Source organism: Artibeus jamaicensis, unplaced genomic scaffold (assembly GCF_021234435.1).
Source record: "Artibeus jamaicensis isolate MK-2021 breed Jamaican fruit bat unplaced genomic scaffold, CSHL_Jam_final contig_563, whole genome shotgun sequence".
NCBI lineage: Eukaryota > Metazoa > Chordata > Mammalia > Chiroptera > Phyllostomidae > Artibeus > Artibeus jamaicensis.
The window spans coordinates 134979-155723 of NW_026521889.1; the positions used below are offsets into that span (position 1 = coordinate 134979).

A 20745-nucleotide genomic window follows, 5' to 3' on the forward strand; every position below is an offset into this window, starting at 1 on the left:
CGCGGAGTGGTCTGCGCGCCCAGTGGGCATGAAGTGCTGTGCGCATGCGCCTTGGCCCTCAGCTTCAGGGTCGCCTTGAAACCCTGTGTGGAAGATCTGGGCGTGGCGCTCAGGGCTCCCCTGACAGTGGCGACCATTTTGGCCGGCATTTTGTGAGGTTGTCCGGGAACTGGGCCAGGGCCACTTCTGAAGGCGGGCCGGGTTAGCCTCCAGCAGTGCTGGGGCACAGGTCTCCTGGGTCCTCTTGGTTGGGTCTGGCGCGGCTGGGAGGAAGGCTTGGAGCAGACAGAGGGCGCGAAAGGGGGCGATTGGATGATGGAGGCCGAGGCGGGTGTCGCGGCCCAGGGTGCTTGTGACTCCCTGTTGGCCTTGGCACAGGAAGGTGATGCTGTGGAGGTGAGGGCCCAGGAGCTGTGCAGTGTAGACTTGGGACTGGGACTGGACCACGTGTGCCAGGGGTTGGCAGGGAACCAAATGTTGGTGTCTGGGGACAGTCTCTTGGCTGCAGGGAGTGCAAGTGTGGCAGCAGCAGGTGCGGAGTTGAGGCCACATGAGGTGGGCAGAGGGGAGGCTGTGTTGGCTGAGTCGCAGCTGGGGGACCATGAAAAGCCTGAGGTCCAGCAGAGTGCTTCCATGGCTGAGCTATTGGAAGAGGAGCAGGGACCACAGAGTGCACTGGTATCAGGGGAGCAGTTTGTGGCAGAAGGGGCAGACCTCATACACGTGGTGCAGGTTTGGGCAGAGGATGAAAGTTTGGGGTCAGAGGCCAAGGTCTGGTTAGACCTGCATGTGGGCAGGCAGGAGGAAGTGTTGGCTGAGGGCTCCTTAGTGGAGGGAGAGGAGGATGAGGTCCCAGGGCAGCCAGAAGCAGCTGGGGAGTGGGACCAGGAGCAGGGGGTTCAGGGCCAATGGGCGGCTTGGGAAGAGTCTGTGCTAGAGAGGGCCGGCTTCAGAGTGCAGGGGCAGGTGGTGGAGGAGGCAGAGGAGGGGTCACAGGCAGAAAGAAAGGAAGAAGGCCGGAAATCAGTGAAAAAGGAGCAACCAGGTCCAGGGCCTGGGGGCCCCTTCAGCTGGTCCCCTGTGCAGGCGCTAGAGGCGCTCCAGTTGGAGATGGAGCCCGTGAATGAGCAAGCCAGGAGAGCCTTCTCCCGCCTCCAGCAAAGGAATTGGCAGAGGAGAAAGCCCCACCTGGAACTCAGAAGCTCCATTATCCAGAGTCTGCGTGGATTCTGGGCCAAAGCTGTATCCTTGGGGAAGCATTGTAGACATCGCAGTGTGCAGGGGCAGTGGTGGAAACAGGTTTCTGGCTGGGATAGTTCAGAGCAACCTCGATGTGCTGCAGAAGAGCTCATGGGTCTTAGATGTGGTGCAGTGAAGCTCGGGGTAGAGAAGGCAGCCTGACACAGACTGGAGGGGACCTGCCTCATCTTTGTGCTAGCAGTGCAGTCCAGGCTCACAGAGGCCACATTGCCCAGCTCCTGCTGCCAGGAGTGCTGCAGGACATGGGCCTGCATGTGCACTGTGTGCTCTGGGCAAGAAAGCATATCCTGCCAAGGTCTGGCCACCAGAGGATGAGCCGGAGAAGGAGACGTTTGTGAGAAAGGAGCAGGTCTGTGTCTGTGCAGGTGGTGTTAGGATATCAAGCTTTGGGGGGCCTCCTAGCACTATGCAAGCAAGGACTGGTCCTAGGGGCAGGAGAGGGGAGGCTACACCATGCTCTTCTGCACACAAGCTCCACTTCCTAGCCTCTGGCTGTCCAGCATTCCACCTGCAGGCTCCTTGACCAACAGCAGTTTGTCAACCACCCTGAGTTGTCAGCCATGATCAGTGAGCAAGATGAAAGCATGCTGAGCTTCATGACTGACTTGAAGGTGAGGCTGTGAGAGAATGTGGGGCAGAGGGAGGGGCCTTGGGAGAATGAGCTGTGCCTGCAGAGAGGAAAGGGCCAGTGCCTGGAGTGAGATCTCAGCCTCCTGACCCACTGTACCCTGCAGGTGGAGAACGGCAGTGACCGCTGCAAGATCATGCTGTTGTTTCGCAGAAACCCCTACTTCTGCAATGATGTGATTGTCAAGGAGTACCTCATCACCCTGACAGGTCTGTGACAGTACCCTGTGCAGGTGGGAAAAAGAATGGGTTTGGTTGCTGGCTGTTTCCTTTTCACCTGACGTTCTTCCTGCAGGGTACAGGTCCTGCTATTCCACTCCCATTCAGTGGCACAAGCGGTATGAGCGGGAGGCCTACAGGCGCAAGCACAACAACAGCAGCCTTAACTTCTTCAACTGGTTCTCTGAACACAGCCTGGCAGGCTCTGGCAGGATTGCAGAGGTGCGGCCCCGCTGGCACTGTCAGAAAAGGCCTTGTTGTGGTCCCTAGTAGTGTGGGATGGGGATCCAAGCTCTGCCCACCCAACCTTTTCTGTGCCCTCTTCCAGTGCATCTGTGGTGACCTGTGGTCCAATCCCCTGAAGTACTACAGGAAGAAGATGGCAGCAGTTGAGGGGTCCGAGGAGAGGACAGGTGAAGAGTCCTTGGCTGGGTACTGGGCCGAGGTTTAGGGGTAGCTGGGCCTTTTCTTTCTCTCATGGACCCATTCAGGCTGGGGCTGTTAAAGCCCAGGGCCTCAGGTGACCAGGTCATCAGGGTAAGAGGGGATGCTGGGAGGACTGCATTGCACATCGGGTTCATGCAGGGGAAGTGTGACTTTTGCCAAGGAGTGCGCATGTCCAGAGCCCCTGGGAGCCAGTGGTGACTGGTTGCCTCTGCTTCCTGACCTTTCCTTCCAGGCCCACCACCCCATCCTCTGCACCACCTGCCCTTCCTTGACAGTTGGCCTGCCCAGTGTCCTCAGACCTCCATCCCCACCTGGGTGTAGGCAGCATAGTGGGTAGCACCTAGGAGATGGACCTGGCAGAGTGTCTTCCCTTGATCCTCACAGCTGCCTTTGATATTCCCAAGAGTGCCCTGTGCAGCCTTGCCCCTGTGAACACTGGTCCCTGAGAAGAGGTCCTGGAAGAATGTGTGGAACACATGGGTGGAGGACAGTTGAGAGGACCCCGATGCAGATACGGTTCTCTTTGTTGTCAAGATTTCCACATCTTTGTCCAAGGCTTCACAGTGGTCAGAGTGGATGTGATGGTGCCAGGGTGTGTTGTGTGGCAGGAGTTGCCTGAGGCTCCAACACATAAGACAGAGGGTCCACTTCACCTGAAGGAGTATCTGATTGACAGAGCCTTTTCCAAAAAGGGGGCTTTAAGCAAACATTATTCTCCCACACAGGCAATGACTGAAGAGGGATCAGCCCAGGAAGTCTTCAGGCAGAGACAAATGGATTCTGTACATGGAGTGAAACTGGAAGAAAAATAAACAAGAGCAAGTATGTGTGACTGGGTGTAGTTTGTTAGGCTGCTGCCCTGAGACAAGGCAGGCATATTAGTGTCTTCCCACCACATCAATGACCATGGCAGGGCTGGGCCCATACCACTGTGGAAGTGGTAAGTTTTGCTATGGAAAGCATTGGGAGGTGCAGTTCTTCTCACCAGGCTGGGGCTGGCATGAAAAAGCAAGAAGGGAAAGGCCAGTTCACTGGGTGCTACCCTTCTGCCTAGGAAGGTAAGGACATTGAGGGAAAGACTCTGGCCCCCGAGGGCTTCCAGTGTCCAGTGCTCACTGTTCCGCATGTGAGACCCCTCAGGGTGGTCCTCAGTGGATGGCCCTAAACCCCTAAGAGGAGGTAGCACGCAGGAAGGCAGGAGTTCCTTTCCAGTGGTCGGAGACAGGGGTGAGTGATTGTCTTCTGCTGAGACTCTCAGCCTCTTAGGCCTTGGGTCCTGGGCAACAAGGCACACTTAGGGGCACTGTGCAGGGGGGTCAGAAGCACAGGGAAATGTAGTGAGGAGGTGAAGCTGTGTATGGCAAGACCCCTGGTGGAAGGCTCAGTTGGCACAGGACTACACGAAGCCAGGGCGCTACCTCATGCTCGGACACAGGAGCTCAGCCCCCTCCCTGGGTCACTGAGGCAGGAAGGTAACGGAAGTTGTATGGGGTGCCCCCTACATAATGCATCCGGGGACATTAAGCCTTCTCTTTGGGTTAGGGTTCCACTCTTCCTCAGGAGGATGTGGCCTCCTGTGAACAGCACTCATTACCCTAGGGGCTGCCATAAGTTCCGAAGGTCACAGGCCAGGGCAGGTGACCAAAGGTGACACTTTGATCTACATTCAGCATGGTGATGGCCCACTGATGCACTCTTGGTTTGTTTCTTGGGATGTGTGGGAGAAAAGGCACAGACAAGCAATTCGACTACATCTTCTCCCAAAGTGAGGAGTACGGCCACAAACCTCCCCTGTTTTGCAGATGGGTCAAGTAGGGGTGGGCCTTCCAGGGATGTAGCCCCAGGGCATTTTGAGGGCAATGCCTTCCTTCCCTGTGAAGGAGTCAGGGGGTCTGGGTGTGGTCTGGGAAAGAAAATGAAGCCCCAGGGATTGGGAAGCGGTGCCATTCAGGATGGACCAGGTCCCAGTCAGAGGCTGATGCTGGTGCAGGCGTTTACTGCTGCATCCTCCCACCTGCAAATCCCAGACAATCCCGGAGCGAAAGGAACATATACTTTTGACTTCCAGTACCTCCATAGTCATTTGCAAAGTCTTCCCTCACCACCATTCCAGGGGAATTCCACACTCACAGGATTCCTAGGAGTCCATGCTACTTGGCTAGCCAGTACCAGTGTGTGTCCCTGCAACCAAGGACACAGTGGTGTAGGCTCTGAGGAGATGACTGTGTCCCTTTCCAGGCCTCAGCTGAGTGGCGAAAACTCAGTGCATGTACAGCGAATCCCTTCGATGGTGCTTTGTTCCCATGCCAGAAAGCCATTCTGCCAGGGCTGTCATGGAAAGCCATGCCCAGGGCCTGTCCTCCATGGTTTGCTTGCACGTCCTGCCCTATAACATCCTGCCCTGAACGGGGCCCTGGCACTTGGACCCAGATAAGTACAACTAGAGCTGCACTCATGGTTACAGACATGGTCCCAACATCCTCTTGGACCTCTCTGACAACCAGGATGTCCCCAGTCATTCCATTGAGCCCTTTCAAGGGAGGCCCACTGCATCTTCCTCCAGCAGGGCATCTAAAGCATGCTGTGTGGTGTTTCACATCACCAGGAACCTGATGGGATTTGCTGAGGGAGCCCCTGGCTTAGTTAGCACCTCAGAGTAGCAGCACAGAGAGCAGGGAGAAGGTGGCAGGTAGGACTTTGCCTGGAGGAGGGGGCATGTGGTGCTCAGGGAGCCAAGGCTGGAGGCAATGTCGGGCAAGATTGCTGAGGCCAGGCTGTACTGGCCCTGGTGAGAAAGGCTGCTGCTTTGGGCCTTGGGTTTGTGCAAGCTGCCTGGGACCACACGGGTTTGCACTGACTTCACCTCAGCCCCAAGGTGAGGACCTGTGGCTGATTTCCTCAGGTATTAAGCCAAGGGCAGGGAGGCCCCAGTGGAGGGATCCCCGAGCAGGACCTGTTTTTGAGGAGCCTAAGGGGCAGGCGTTCCTGTGTGAGTTGTTGCACCAAGAAAGACCTCTGAGAAAAGTAAGCCTGATCTGGGGCGCAGAGGTTCCCAAGGCTGTCAGGTGGAGGGTCAAAAATGTGTACAGGGTAGCAGGTGGACCCTGTGCACACAGAGTAAGTGTGAGGAGGTGAGAACTTCCACAGCACCTGAGCACTGTGGGTGAGTGGCCCAGGGTGCTGTGCAACAAGTAGGACTGCTCCCCACCTTTGAGCAGTTCCACTTGAGGCATGGTGGCACTGCCTTATGTGAGCACAAAGCATGCCCTGGGCTTTGTGTCCACACAAAGCTGTCAGTTAGACACGCTAACTCTTTGATTTGGGGGTGCTGGTTGGGCACCTGAAACCAAATTTCTCAGGTACATGGATTTTTTTTAAAATCAAAGGTGCCTCCCTTTCATACTTAGTGAAGACAAGAAAACTTCCCTCAAAACACTTCACAGATATGTTTTTGAATTGCTTTTATTGACTTACTTCTGTAGAGGGGGAGGGAATGAGAAAGACAGGGACAGGCCCCCAATGGGGACCTGGTCTACAAATTAGGCACGTGCTCTAGACTGGGAATGGAACTCCTGTCCATTTGGTTTGCAGGCCAGCACACAGTCCACTCAGCCACATCAGCCACAGCTATTTTATTAATATCTTGACCAGTGTACATTTCCTGTGCACAAACCAAAGAGCGAAATTCACCCATTGCTAAGCAGAGGTTTTTTCATCTTTGCCTGGGTCAGGGGCACTCTTGGGAACCTGTATAAAGTTCTACATATTTCCCTGAAGTACGTTCCCACATACAAATTTTTTTACACCAAATGCAGGTAGAAAAGCCACATCTAAGTAATCAGACCTAGGTGTGTTTGCAAATGTTCATACAGAGAACAAGCATTGGAAGGTCAGTCCTAAAATATCAGGTATCTATCCCAGTGTTGTGTGTATTCTGATTGAGTTTTATTGTGTTGGGTCTGTTTCAAGATGAACTGATTTTGTATGATAAAGTGAGCTTTGTTTCAGAATAAATACACAAATGGATATTGGATATGTCATTATGTATGAACCACCAATTTTACTCCATGAAGTACAAGGCCCCAAAGTGGAAGGCTCTAATATATGGTCACCAGAGATGAGATCTGTAGAAAACAGTTCAAGGGGATAGAGGCAACAACTAAGAATAGTAAAATGCATTAAATTAGCTCAAAGTTCGCATCATTTTACTACAAGGTGATTGAGATGTTTTGCATAGAAACTATATCCCTCACTTTTATGACTATTAGAACTTTTAGCACTTTGCCATCATTTGAATCATCAATGTTAAATCTTTATCTCAAGAAGCTTAGATTTTTCTTTTCCTGAAAGGTTAAATATAAATTGAGATATTTCTATCTGTGCAAACTTACTGGTTTTGCACTCCAATGGTGTCTTCCTCACCTTTTAACCTAAAGGTTAAAACTTTAGGTGAGTGTTTTAAACCCAGGGATGCTCTCTGGCTCCACCACTTGCTCCTCATCCACCTTGCAGACTTCTTGCACATCCTCTTTTTTTTCTGTTTCTTTTTACTTTTTCATTTTTTCTTTTTTATTATTTTTAAATATATTTCATTGCTGTTCAAGTACAGTTTCCTGTCTTTCACTCCCATCCCAGCCCACCCTACCAGTGCACAGTCCCATTTTCACCCCCCTTAGCCCTTGTTCATTTGTCCTTTGTACCAGTACCTGTAAGTCTTTGTCCTTTTCCCCTGAAAGTCCCTCCACTCTCCCCTCTGGTCACTTTCCACCTGTTCTCTATTTCAGTGTCTTTAGTTATATTTTGCCTACTTGATTGTTGTGTTGTTGAGCTTGCTGTGAAAGGTGAGATCATGTGATATTTGAAGTTAGTGGTAAACTCCATGGAGTACCACTTTATAAAGGTCATCTGTTGGCTTGATCTACTTTAACCATTTTCCCATCTGAAGACTAAAGAGATGAGAAGTAATATCAATAATGTTACATCATATTGATCCAAACCAATGAAGAGCTTTACAAACCTACTTAGCCCTGTGACTGAAAGGAGGTCAAAGTAAGGTCATAGGTAAGGAGAAAACATTTCCCAAGCAAATATCTTCCTCCATATTATTGATCACTTTCTCCTGCCAAGTGGATGAGACATATCAGTGGTAAATGCCTTCCCTTAGACACCCAGTTCAGAAATGTATATATTATTGAAACTCCTTGAAGAACCCTCCAGTAGTAAGAGAAAAAGATTAATGAAACACACATGCTGGGAGAAAATATAAGCATTTCTTTCTGCAATGTGTACCTTACTTTGTTCCTCTATTGCCACCCTATTGAAAATTTATTCAGGGTGCCAAATCTACCTAAAAATGTGTGTTAATAAGAACATGCATTACTCAGTTATTCATTCAAAATGATTTGTCATTCAGTTCATATCCTCCATTATTTTTCTGTTAAATTTAGAAGTATTTCCCAGTACAGTTGCAGTTCTCTGTTTACTGTAGATGTCATATTTTCCCCATTTTCCTTCACTTATAGAGAGAGGGACATTCCATAAAGTTTAGTGCTGTGTTTTCTGCATTATGCAGTCCATCTGATTTAAATGCACCCCCTTTCACCCTGGCTGGTACCTCACTTGCTTACAATTATAGTGTCATTCATATAGGCCAAGGTTGTGGGGTGTATCACTGGTCCAGGCACACCCCAGTACCAAGTAATATGTGCATAAATGGCTAGAACAACAAATTGTTGTTTCTCTCTTTCCCTTTCTCTCTCCACTTCCTCTCTCTCTGAAGTCAATAAGAAAGAAAAAGATTAAGTAAAGAAATAATAGAGGATGAAACCCCTAAAGTATAAGTTTTACAAGTAGCATTTTACTTATAATGAGTACTTCTATTTCTTAATTTCCCCATAAGCTCATGGTGGTTTATTCCTAATTGGAGTAAAAACCTGGGTCACGGCAATTGTTCTATCTACAGTACCTTGGTTGTTTGGTGTTCTTTTCAAAGATTGTATTCATTTATTTTTAGAGGGAGAGGAGTGAAGGGAGAAAGAGACAGAAACATGGCTGTTTGTTTGATTCTCAGGTACCCACTAAAACTCTTGGGGACATGACCCCCACCAGAGCAGGGGCCCTGGCTGGGAGAAGAACCAGCAAACCTCACATTCATTGGCTGACACCCAGTCCACCAAGTCACACCAGCCAGAGCTGTCTTTTTGCTCATACTTTTGTAAAGGAAGGTGAAGTCATAAATTCCACCAAGCCTACTACCACACATGGGCCAATCAATGCAAACAGTCACATGGGTGGCTGTTTTCCACTTCCTACCTCAAGGCCTCATTTGCTGTCCTTGGGACCAGAGTATTCTCCACAGATTTCTGCATGGCTGCTTCCTTTTCAACATTCAAGGTTTAGCTGGTATCCCTGGATTTCATGAACAAAAACACCATCTACTCCCCCTACAATCTAACAAAATTAATGCCTTTATTTTCCTACTTACCATGTGGGTCCATGTTAACCATGGGACTCTGACTCATTGAGAACCCATAGCTGTAACTGAACAAAAAGGAAGTAAAAAATAAGTACATAAATAAAAGCAAAAAAAAAAAAAACAAAACCCAGGGACTATGTTTTGAACATATATTCGGGAGGGGGTGGCGAAAGTGAGGTATTTTCCTGAGTATATACCTCACTGAGTTAAGATCTCATGGCTGACACTGTGTGATCCTTAAAAAATCGCATCATAATGACAAAAAAAGGAAGATGACTGTTGGTGGGTAAACATTTAAGAACATAACCATGGGAAACAAGTTAAATTTCATTCCAGTGGGAATGTTGAGTAAGCAAGGGATGGAAGTATTTCTAAGAGGTGTCATCAGAAAACATCACAAACAAAATGATACTCTTCTGATTTTTCCCAATGTCTCCCAGTCCTCCCTTGCACCAGAAGGCCAGTGTAGGTGCACAAAGGCAGTCTTGGGAAGCAGCCCTGTCTCAGACTACTGTAATGCTTCAGGAGTGGCAGACTCTAGCAAACATTCCAAGGCCTTGCCTCTGAACTTATCCATCCTCCTAGGGCCCTGAGAGAGAGAGCCATGCCTACCCACACAGCCACTTTACCCAGCACGAGACTTCTTAGAACTATATCAGTCTGCTCCCAGACTGACAATTTTGCTGAAGGGGAAAACACTTCTAGAAATTGAGGGTGGCCACCTACTGTAGACAAGCTGGTGAATTGTGTGTCCTCTGATCTGTTTTACTGGCCCCACTGTCAGGGAGCGCTCTGGCTTTGGGCAGTCCTCTGGCAATTTGACCTTCCTGCAGGGACTTCTCCTGTGAAACCCTCCAGTCGAGGGTTTTTGTGTGTAGCGAGTTTTTTGATTACTGCTTCAATTCCATCTGCTCTTATTGGTTTGTTCAGGCTTTCTGCTTCTTCTTCATTGAGTTTTGAAAGATTATATTTTTCTAGAAATGCATCCATTTCCTCTAGGTTTTCAAATTTCTTGGCATACAGTTCTTTGTAGTAATTTCGTACAATCCTTTCTATTTCTGTGGTGTCAATTGTAGTCTCTCCTGTTTCATTTCAGATTGTGTTTCTTTGGGTCGTCTCTCTTTTTTTTTTTTTTTTTTCTTGCTGAGCTTGCTTAAAGGCTTGTCAATTTTCTTAATCTTTTCAAAGAACCAGCTTCTGGATTCACTGATCCCTAGAATTGTGCATTTAGCCTTTATGTTATTTAATTCTGCTCTAATCTTGGTTATTTCCTTCATTCTTCTTGCTCTGGGCTATCTTTGTTTTTGTTCCTAAAATTCTTGTAGGTGTAGGGTTAAGTTGATTGTTTGACATGTTTCTATCTTTTTTTTTTTTGGTAGGCCTGTATTACTATGAGCTTTCCTCTAAGGACTACTTTCATTATGTCCCATAAGTTTTGGGTTGTGGTGAGTTCATTTTAATTTGTTTTCAGCAACATTTTAATTTTTTCCCTAATTTTATTCTTGACCCAATTATGGATTATTAGCATGCTATTCAATCTCTATGATTCTGAGTGTTTTGGGTCTTTTCCCTTGGGTTTAGTTTCTAGTTTCAGTCCCTTGTAGTCAAAAAAATTCTTGATATTTCAATTTTTTTTAATTTGTTGAGGCTCATCATGTGGTCTGTCTTTGAAAATGTTCCCTGTGCATGTAAAAATAATGTGTATCTAGCTTTTGGGAAATGAAGGTGTGTATATATAATCAATTAAGTCCTTTTCACAGGGTTCTCTAGAGCCCTACCCTTGAAATTTCATGTTCCATACTTTTATTTTCAGGCTTCTGAATTTTGTACTTTTGTTTTATAGATTTCGAGTTCAGACCCCTTATTCTAGGATGTGAGTTCCATTCCATTTTACTCAAATCTCCTAGTTCTATCCTATTGTGTGGAACTCGAGTTCAATAGGCATAATTTTGCAGTTCTCATTTGCATTACCTTGTTTTTGAGATTCTAAGTTTCTTCCTTTTGTTGGTAGGTTAGTAAGTTACATCTCCTTATTCTCGTGTTCTTGATTTCCATGCCAATAATTTCTGGTTTCAGAATTCCATGCTGTTTTTGTTTGGTTTTTATATTTATCTCCTTGCTCAAGGAACTCTGATTTCCGTCTTTTTGTATTTGGTATTTCAGGTTTTATCACTTTGTTTTTGAAGTATCAAGTTCCAGCTACATTTTTTAAGGGTCCTGAAGTCCATCTCTTGTTCTTGAGATTTCAAGTTCCATTCCGTTTCTAAGGTTTGGAGTTACATATCCTTGTCTCAGAGTTCTGGATTCTGTCACCTTGTTCTTCTGATTGTGGAATACTTACCCATGTTCCTGGGGCTTCCTGGTCCATACTGTTACATTGTAATTCCAGTTTCTGTTCTGCTGCTCTAAACTTGATAGTTTCATTCCCTTAAAACTGGAAACCTAGTTACATACCCTTGTCTCTAACGTTCTATTTTCTTCCATTGCATTTCAACTATAATAGCCCTTTTTTCTTTTTCTTTGTCATCAACTCTACCTTGTCTCAGATTTGCTAATGTCCTACCCATGTAGAATAAAAATAGAACTCAGTCTCCTTGTTTAAATTGTGACTTTCCACATATTTTTCTCAAATTTTCAATTCCCATCTTTTCGTTAAGGATTCAAGTTTAATTGCCTTGTTCTCCCTGCTGTCATTCACCTCACCTTGTTTTTGTATTCTGAGTTCATTCAACTTATTCTTTTTTTTAAATAAATTTATTTATTTATTTTTGAATTAATTATGCTGTTACAGTTGTTCTATTCCCCCCTTCATTCCTCTCCACCCTGCCCCCCAATCCCACCATTACCCCCCTTTAGTTTATGTCCATGTGTCTCAAGTCCTTTAGGTTCTATATTTCCCATACTATTCTTGACCCCCCATCTATTTTCTATCTACTGTCTATGCTACTTGTTTTCTGTACCTTCTCCCCCCATCTCCCCCTCCCACTCCCCTGTTGCTAACCCTCCTTGAGATCTTCATTTCTATGTTTCCACTCCTGATCTAGCTGTCCGTTTAGTTTGCTTTCGTTTTAGGTGTGGTTGTTAATAACTGTGAGTTTGTTGTCCTTTCACTGTTCATGTTTCTTTAACTTCTTTTTCTTAGATAAGTCCCTTTAACATTTCATATAATAAGGGCTTGGTGATGATGAACTCCTTGAATTTGGTCTTATCTGAGAAGCACCTTATCTGTCCTTCCGTTCTAAATGAAAGTTTTGCTGGGTAGAGCAATCTTGGTTGTAGGTCTTTAGATTTCATGACTTGGAATATTTCTTTCCAGCCCCTTCTTGCCTGTAAGGTCTCTTTTGAGAAATCTGCTGACAGCCTGATGGGGACTCCTTTGTAGGTGATTGTCCCCTTACCTCTTGCTGCTTCCAGGATTCTTTCCTTCATTTTAATTTTGGCTAATGTAATTATGATATGCCTTGGTGTGTTTCTTCTTGAGTGCAACTTTTTTGGTACTCTCTGAGCTTCTTGGATTTCTTGGAAGTCTATTTCCTTTGCCAGATTGGGGAAATTTTCTTTTATTATTTGTTCAAATAGTTTTTCCACTGGTGGTTGTGTCTTTCCCCCTTCTGGTACCCCTATAATTCAGATATTGGAGCGTTTATAGATGTCCTGGAGGTTCCTAAGCTTCTCCTCATTTTTCTGAATTCTTATTTCTTCATTCCTTTCTGTTTGATGATTTTTTTCTTCTTCCTTCTGGTCCACTCCATTGATTTGAGTCCCAGTTTTTTTTTCATCTCTATGGTTTTCCTGTGGAATTCCATTCATTTCCCTTAATTTAGCCTTCATATGTTTCTCTAATTTGTGGCTATAGTCCACCAGATCTATGAGGAAGCTGATGACCAGTGTTTTAAACTGTGAGTCTGAGAGATTTGCTATTTCTTCGTCACTTATATTTATCTGTGGGGCTTTGAGGTCTTCCTGCGACATTTTTGGTCTGTTCTGGCCCTTTAAGTGGGAGGAGCGGCGCCTTGGATTCCCAGGTCGCTGGGTTGTGATGCTGTATGTGGGGGCGTGGTCAGAGCCGGGAAATGGCGCCGCGCCCCCGGTCCAAGCGCTCAGTCCCTCACCCGCGTGCAACCATGCAACCTCAGTCAACTCGCTGCCTCCGCCTCCCCACTGACTCCTCTGTAGTCGCTCACCCGGTGGGCCGCTCGGTTGCTTACTAGGTCCAATCCTGGGTTTGGAACCCGTGCGACTGGATTCGCGCGTCTGGATTCCACGCCCGGGTCGACTCCTTTGTAACTCCTCACCCAACGCTGGTTTCGCCCCTTACCGTTCGGGCCGAAGAATTTGTTGTTAGCGGACTTCCGAAAAGTTTAATTTTCCGTGTTCTGGTTGTGTTTTCTGATGCTAATATTTAGTTGTCCCTAAACTTGGTTGTGTGAGGAGGCAGGCACATCCACCTTAAACCTCCATCTTGGCGGAAGTCATTCAACTTATTCTTGAATATGTACTTACATGTTCTAGTTTTCCCACCTCTGAGTTCCATCCCAGTAAGCTGTGGTTCCAAATTGCATGCATGTGTAATTGGGTTTATTTTTCCTTCCCCTTGTTCATGATAGTATGAGTTCAGTTTTCTTGTACTTTGAGTTTTAGGTTCTATCACCTTGTTTTTGTGGGATCAAGTTTCATTTACATTTTCTAAGGGTCTGTGGTCCATTACTTGTTTTTGGAATTTGAAGTTCCTTCCCCTTTTAGTTTTTTTGAGTTTCATAAGCTTGTTCTCAGACTTCTGAATTCTATTTTGTTCCTGTGAGATCTCCATACTTCCACGTGATCTCAGGCTTTTTGTGCATCCAGTTGCCTTTGTGATTCTTAGATCCATCCCATTGTACTGTGGTTGTAAATTCCACCACATTTCCCTTGGGGTTTCTAATTCAATTCTCTTGCACTTGTGGTTCTGAGATATATTATTTTCAATTTGGGTTATTTAATTCAAAAGTCTTTTTCTTGCTTTTTCTAGTGTCTTCAACTATGTCTTGTTTTAGGTTCACAAATTTCATCCCCTAGAAGTAGGTGTTTGGTGGTCAGTCCTGTCCCAGAATTTTGAGTTCTAATCCATTTTTTTCAGGTCTCAGAGTTCAATCCCCTAGTTGCGTATTTGACTTCAATTGCCTGTTCCTGTTTTCCTCTTTCCCATCACCTAGTTCTTGAGATTGCATGTTTTTTGCCTTGATCTCTGGTTACCTAGTTACATCACTTTCTTCGAGGTTTCCAAGTTCCATAACAATGATTTCTGGTTCCGAATTTTATCCCTTTGTGATTCAGTTTTCACTTCCACTTCCTTGTTTACTGGAGTATAAGACTCATCGATTTGTACTGGCATTTTCTGTTCCATCTTTTTTTTCCTTGGGTTGTTCTTTTCCATAAAGTTTCTAGGGTCCTGAACTTTAATAGTTGTTCTTGGGATTTTATGTTGCTTCTTTTTCTAGGGGATATGTCTTCCATCCAGTTATTTTCATGGTTCTGAACAATCTCCAAATCCTTGGAATTTCAAGTCTCGTTCTTTATTTTTAGGGTATCAAATCTCATCTCTATTTTATCTGGCTTCTGATATCCATGGTCTTACCCTTGTGGTAGTGTGTCCCATCCTTTCATTGTTGCTTTCCCAAGTTCTGTCTTCTTTTTCTAGGAGATCTGATATCCTCTGATTTGTTTTCTGAGTTCTGAGTTCCATCCTCATGTTCTTTTTTTGTCTCAGTTTCTTCAAATTATTATTGCATTATCAGGTAGCATTTCTCTTTTTTTTCAAGATTCTGAGTTCCTTTCCAAATGTTTTATGCATTCATGTTTTTATCTCTTTGTTGTAGTGGTCCAAGTTTGGTCACGTTCTTCTCAGAATTCTTTTTTTTTTTTTTTTTAGCCATTAAAAGAAGTTTTATTGCTTGAAGAGCTGAATTTGCCTTAATTTTTTTTTAAATTTTATTTAGTTACTTTTCAAGTACATTTTTTTTCTCTTCCCCCCCCGCCCGGTCTCCCCCCTCCCTCCCATCCCCCCCCCCCCCAGTCCTCATCTCTGTGTCTTTCATACTTGTTCCTCAAAATCCCTCCCCCTTTTTCCCCTTAAGTTCCCTTCCCTCTCCCCTCTGGTCGCTGCCCACTTGTTCTCTATTTCAGCGTCTTTGTTTTTATTCTGTTTGCTTGTTTGTTTTATTCTTTAGCTTCCTGTCAAAGGTGAGATCATATGGTATTTGTCCTTCAATGCCTGGCCTATTTCACTCAGCATAATGCTTTCCAGTTCCATCCATGTTGTTGCAAAAGGTAGTAGTTCCTTCTTTCTCTCTGCTGCATAAAATTCCATGCTGTATATGTACCACAATTTTTGGATCCATTCATTTACTGATGGGTACCTAGGTTGCTTCCAACTCTTGGCTATTGTAAATTGTGCTGCTATGAACATTGTGGTGCATAGGTTCTTTGAAATTGATGTTTTAGGATTCTTGGGGTATAATCCTAGCAGTGGAATTGCTGGGTCAAAAGGCAGGTCAATTTTTATTTTTCTGAGAAAATTCCATACTGTTTTCCATAATGGTTGTACCAGTCTACAATCCCACCAACAGTGAACTAAGGTCCCCTTTTCCCCACACCCTCTCCAACATTTGTTTGTTGCTTTGTCTATTATAGCCATCCTGACTGGTGTAAAGTGGTATCTCATTGTGGTTTTAATTTGCATCTCTCTGATAGCTAATGATATTGAGCATCTCTTCATGTGTCTCTGGATATTCTGTATGTCCTCTTTAGAGAAGTGTCTGTTCAAGTCCTTTTCCCATTTTTTAATTGGGTTCGATGTCTTCCTAGAGTGGAGTCGTGTAAGTTCTTTGTATATTTTGGAGATTAAACCTTTGTCTGAGGTATCATTGGCAAATATGTTTTCCCATACAGTTGGTTGTTTTTTTTAAATTTAATACTGTTTTCTTTAGCCATGCAGAAGCTTTTTATTTTGATGAGATCCCATTTTTTTATTCTTTCCTTTATATTCCTTGCTCTAGGGCACATATCCATAAAAATGTTGCTGCGTGGAATATCTGAGATTTTCTTGCTGATGTTCTCCTCTAGGACTTTAATGGTGTCATGGCTTATATTTAAGTCTTTTATCCACCTTGAATTTATTTTGGTGTATGGTGTAAGTTGGTGCTCAATTTTCATTTTTTTGCACGTAGCTGTCCAGTTCTCCCAACACCATTTGCTGAAGAGGCTATCTTTACTCCATTTTATGTTACTGCCCCCTTTGTCAAATATTAATTGACTGTAGAGGGTTGGGTTGATTTCTGGGCTCTCTGTTCTGTTCCATTGGTCTATGTGCCTGTTTTTATGCCAGTACCAGTCTGTTTTGATTACAGTGGCCTTGTAATACAGTTTGATATCAGGTATTGTGATCCCTCCTACTTTGTTCTTCTTTCTCAAAAGAGCAGCTGCTATTCGGGCTCGTTTATGATTCCATATAAATTTTTGAAGTGTTTGTTCTATGTCTGTGAAATACGCCATTGGTACTTTAATAGGTATTGCATTGAATCTGTATATTGCTTTGGGTAGTATGGACATTTTGATGATGTTAATTCTTCCAATCAATGAACACGGTATATGTTTCCATTTGTTTGTGTCTTCCTTGATTTCTTTCTTCAGTGCTGTGTAGTTTTCTGCATACAGGTCTTTTACCTCTCCATGTCCCTAATCTTGACATTTGGTGTTCCTTCTTCTAATGTCAGTTTTCTAAGGTTCATTCCTTTGTTGTAAATATTTTGAGCACAGAACCTTTTTTCTGGGACTCTGGGTTCCATGCCACTTATCTCAAGCTTTTAAGATTAATCCTCTTGTTGGAGATTCAACTTCAATCACCTTGATTTCATTGTTCTCATTTGCAACACCTTATTCTTGGGATTATAAGTTGTTTCCCCTTGTTGTTATGTTATCTAGTTATATTTCCAAGTTTTTGGGGTTCTTAGATCCATCCCAATAACTTCTGGATTCTTAGTTACATGCCCTTTAAGCAGGGTTCCTATATCCACTCCCTTGTAAAAAAAAGTTCTTAATTCTGACACTTTGCACTTGGAATTGCAGGTTCCATCACCTCGTTGTTGGGGCAACAAGGTCCATCCACATTTTCTAAGGGTCCTGAGGTCCAACTGTTGGATACATGTTCCATTTTCTTTTTGAGGTTCTGTGTGCCATCTTCTCAGAATTTTGAATTCTTTTGCATTGTTCTTGTGATTGTGAAATACTTTCCCACATTCGTGGGGCTTCAGAGTCCATAATGTTGCATTACTGATTCTGAAATCCATCCCATTTTCCTACAGCTGTAAAATGTATACCCTTACAACTTAGATTTTTGGTTCTATCCCTTTGTTCCATGGTTCTGAGATTCACTGTTTTCCTGCTGATTTTCAACTTTCATAGGCCTTCTATTGGTGTTTTTACTGTCATCAACTACTCACTTGTCTCAGATGTCTGAATTTCTTATCTTTGTAGAAGGCATTTCAAATTCAGTTTTCTTGTTATTAAATTGTGAGTTTCCACACATTTTTCTCAATTCTTCATGTTCCCTCCACTTCTTGGATATTCAAATTCAATTGCCTTCTTCCTTCTCTTCTCATTTGCATCAACTTGTCCTTGGAATTCCAGTTTGTTTGTTTTTTATTCTTGTCTATTTAGTTACATGCCCATTTTCTTGAGATCCTGAGTTCCAGCCCAATGATCTCTGGGCTCCAAGTTTTATCTACCTGTTTTTGGGATTCCAATTTCCATCCAGTTGTTTGCAGATGTCTAAGTAGCAATCCCCCCCCCCCTTTTTGTTTGAGATTTTATCAGCTCTGTTCCATCTGCATCTCTCTCTCTCTGGCTTCTGATATCCATAACATTGTTTTCATGGCAGAGAGTTTCAACTTTGTTTTTGCATCTCCAAGTACAGTGCCCTTGTTTCATAGTTGTAATATTTATCACTTTGTTTATGGGGTCCTGAGCTCCATCTCTTTGTTGAGGGAAGTCTGAGTTCATTCCTATTGTTCTTCTGGTATCATGTACCCTCCCATAGTCTTCATGGTTTCAGTTCCATTCCAATGTTATATGAATTCATAATCTCATCTCCTTTTTGTTGTTCTTTGTGTTAGACCCCTGTTTTCTCATGGTTCAGAACTATAGTTCTATTCTTAAAAAGCCAACTTCTGGCCAAGATAGAGGCATAGGTGGCAACATTGTGCCTCTTCACACAACCAAGTTTAAATACAACAAAGTTTTAGTAACAAAAATGCAGCCAAAACACAGAAAATTGAACTGTATGGAAGTTCAACAATAACAAGTCATTCAGCCAGACTACTAAGAGGGGTGGAGTCAGGGGCTGGTGGAGTGGAGTCAGGCAGGAAAGATTGGCAGGATGGACCCAGGTGTGCAGGCAGCCATTGGCAGATTACAGGCATGGGGTGGCAACAGGCGAACCCAGTGAGGGCACAAGGTGATTCTGAAAACACTGGTGATCAGGATGCTCACAGAACTGGTTGATTTTAGTCGCAAATTAGAGGAACAAATTAAGGCTAAACTAATTGAAATTAAGGGAAATGCACAGGAAACCAATAATGATGGAAAGAAAACTGGGACTCAAATCAAGGGAGTGGACCAGAAGGAAGAAAGAAACCACCAAACAGAAAAGAACAAAGAAACAAGAATTCAAAAAAAAAATGAGAAGAGGCTTAGGAACCTCCAAGACATCTTTAAACACTCCAACATCTAAATTATAGGGGTACCAGAAGGGGAAGAGGAAAAGCCACAAGTGAAAAACTTATTTGAACAAATAATAAAAGAGAACTTCCCCATTCTGGAAAAGGAAATAGACTTCCAGGAAATCCAGGAAGCTCAGAGAGTCCCAAAGAAGCTGGACCCAAGAAGGAACATACCAAGGCACATCATCATTATATTAGCCAAGATTAAAATAAAGAAGAGAATCCTACAAGCAGCAAGAGCTAAAGGGACAGTCACCTGCAAAGGAGTCCCCATCAGAATGTCAGCGGATTTCTCAAAAGAGACCTTACAGGCAAGAAGGGGCTGGAAAGAGGTATTCCAAGTCATGAAATCCAAAGACCTACAACCAAGTTGCCCTATCCAGCAAAGCTTTCATTTAGAATGGAAGGACAGATAAAGTGATTCTCAGATGAGATCAAGTCAAGGAGTTCATCATCACCAAGCCCTTATTATATGAAATGTTAAAGGGACTTATCTAAGGAAAAGAAGATAAAAAATATGAACAGTGAAAGGACAGCAAACTCACAGTCATTAACACTCATACCTAAAACAAAAGCAATCTAAGAGGACCGCTAGATCAGAAGCAGAACCATAGAAATGGAGATCACATGAAGGGTTAGCAACAGGGGAGTGGGAAGAGAAGAAGGGGGAAGAAGGTACAGAGCATAAGTAGCATAGATGGTAGGTAGAAAATAGATAGGGGGGAGGGCAAGAATAGTATGAAAAATATAGAGTCTAAAGAACTTGTGACACATGGACATAAACAAAAAAAGCGGAAATGGTGGGGAAGGGTGTGCAGGGTAGAGGGCAATGAAGGCGGGAATAGAACAACTCTAATGGCATGATCGATAAAATATATTTTAAAAATACTTCTATTCTTGAGACTTCCAGTTTTTTGAACTTGACTTCACACCTTTACTTTCTTTTTCTTTTCTTTTCTTTTTTTTTTTTTTTTTTTTTGCTGGGTGGGGAGAATGTAGAGATTTTGAGCTCAGTGTTATTATTCAGGGAGTATTAGCTTTATCTCATTTTTTCTCAGTTCTCTGAATTTCATTACACTTCTGTGGGATTTGAGTTCAATAGCTACATTCTTGATATCCTCATTTTCCTTGGGATTCTATATTTATTCCCATTGTTTTGGGTTACCTATTTACATCCCTTTGTACTCAGGGTTCTGAATTCCATCCCAATTATCTCTAGGTTTCCAGTCTATCCTCTTGTTCTTGGGGTTCCTATTCCCACCTCTTTGTTCACAGATGTCTTAATTGCATCCCTTGTTCTTTTGATTTCTGGTTCCATCAACTTTTTTTTATATAAAAAATTCCATCAACACTTTTCATAGATTATGAGGTCCACCTCTTGTTCTTGGGATTCTGGGTTCTTCCCACTTTTTGGTTTTAGTACAAGTTTTAAATTCTTGTCCTGCATGTTTTGACTTCCATCCTTTATTTTAGTGAACAAAGATTTTTACCCTACTGGTGTGGTCCCCACGTGCCTGATGTTTTCATAATTTAGATTACCATAACCTTTTCTGCTGTGGTCTCCAGCTCTTCTTTTACTTGGGACTCCAATTTCCTTCTCCCTGGTATTTGGATTCAAATGTTAATCTTCATGTTCAAAGGATGTGAGTCAGACCCACCTGTTTTGGGAAATCTGAGTTTCTCATTGTTCTGGGTTTCTTAAATCTATTCCCTTGTTCTTTGGATTTTTGAGTTACACCCTTTTCTGCTTTGGGTACTGAGTTTCATCTCTATTTATTAGGTTTTGAGTTCCATGTCATTTTTGCTTAACTTTCAAGGTTCATCTTTTTTTGTTAGAGTTCCAAATTTTATTGTGTTGTACATGGATGTCTAAGTTCTATCCCCTTATTCTTGAGTTTTCAAGTTCCTTTGTCATGTATTTAGTGTATTGAATTCCACGAACATCCTGACAAGTTTTTTGGT

The 20745-nt window shown here is 43.8% G+C and overlaps 1 protein-coding gene across 1 annotated transcript; it reads left to right on the plus strand.

Annotated features, from left to right (window-relative positions):
• The first annotated feature begins 315 nt into the window (after nucleotides 1-315).
• Nucleotides 316-2557, plus strand: LOC128628174 (testis-specific Y-encoded protein 2-like). The gene is made up of 6 exons (XM_053670356.1): nucleotides 316-966; nucleotides 1087-1242; nucleotides 1794-1871; nucleotides 1995-2097; nucleotides 2183-2328; nucleotides 2435-2557. Exons 1-6 carry the CDS (start codon nucleotides 316-318, stop codon nucleotides 2555-2557), a joined length of 1257 nt encoding a protein of 418 aa, XP_053526331.1.
• Nucleotides 2558-20745: the final 18188 nt, after the last annotated feature.

Bases quoted from the DNA above. Each gene is read 5' to 3' on its own strand.
- LOC128628174 (XM_053670356.1), top strand. From the start codon at position 316: ATGGAGGCCGAGGCGGGTGTCGCGGCCCAGGGTGCTTGTGACTCCCTG. The intron at 1,872-1,994 runs GTGAGGCTGTGA...TGTACCCTGCAG, and splicing joins GCTTCATGACTGACTTGAAG to GTGGAGAACGGCAGTGACCG. The intron at 2,098-2,182 runs GTCTGTGACAGT...TTCTTCCTGCAG, and splicing joins GTACCTCATCACCCTGACAG to GGTACAGGTCCTGCTATTCC.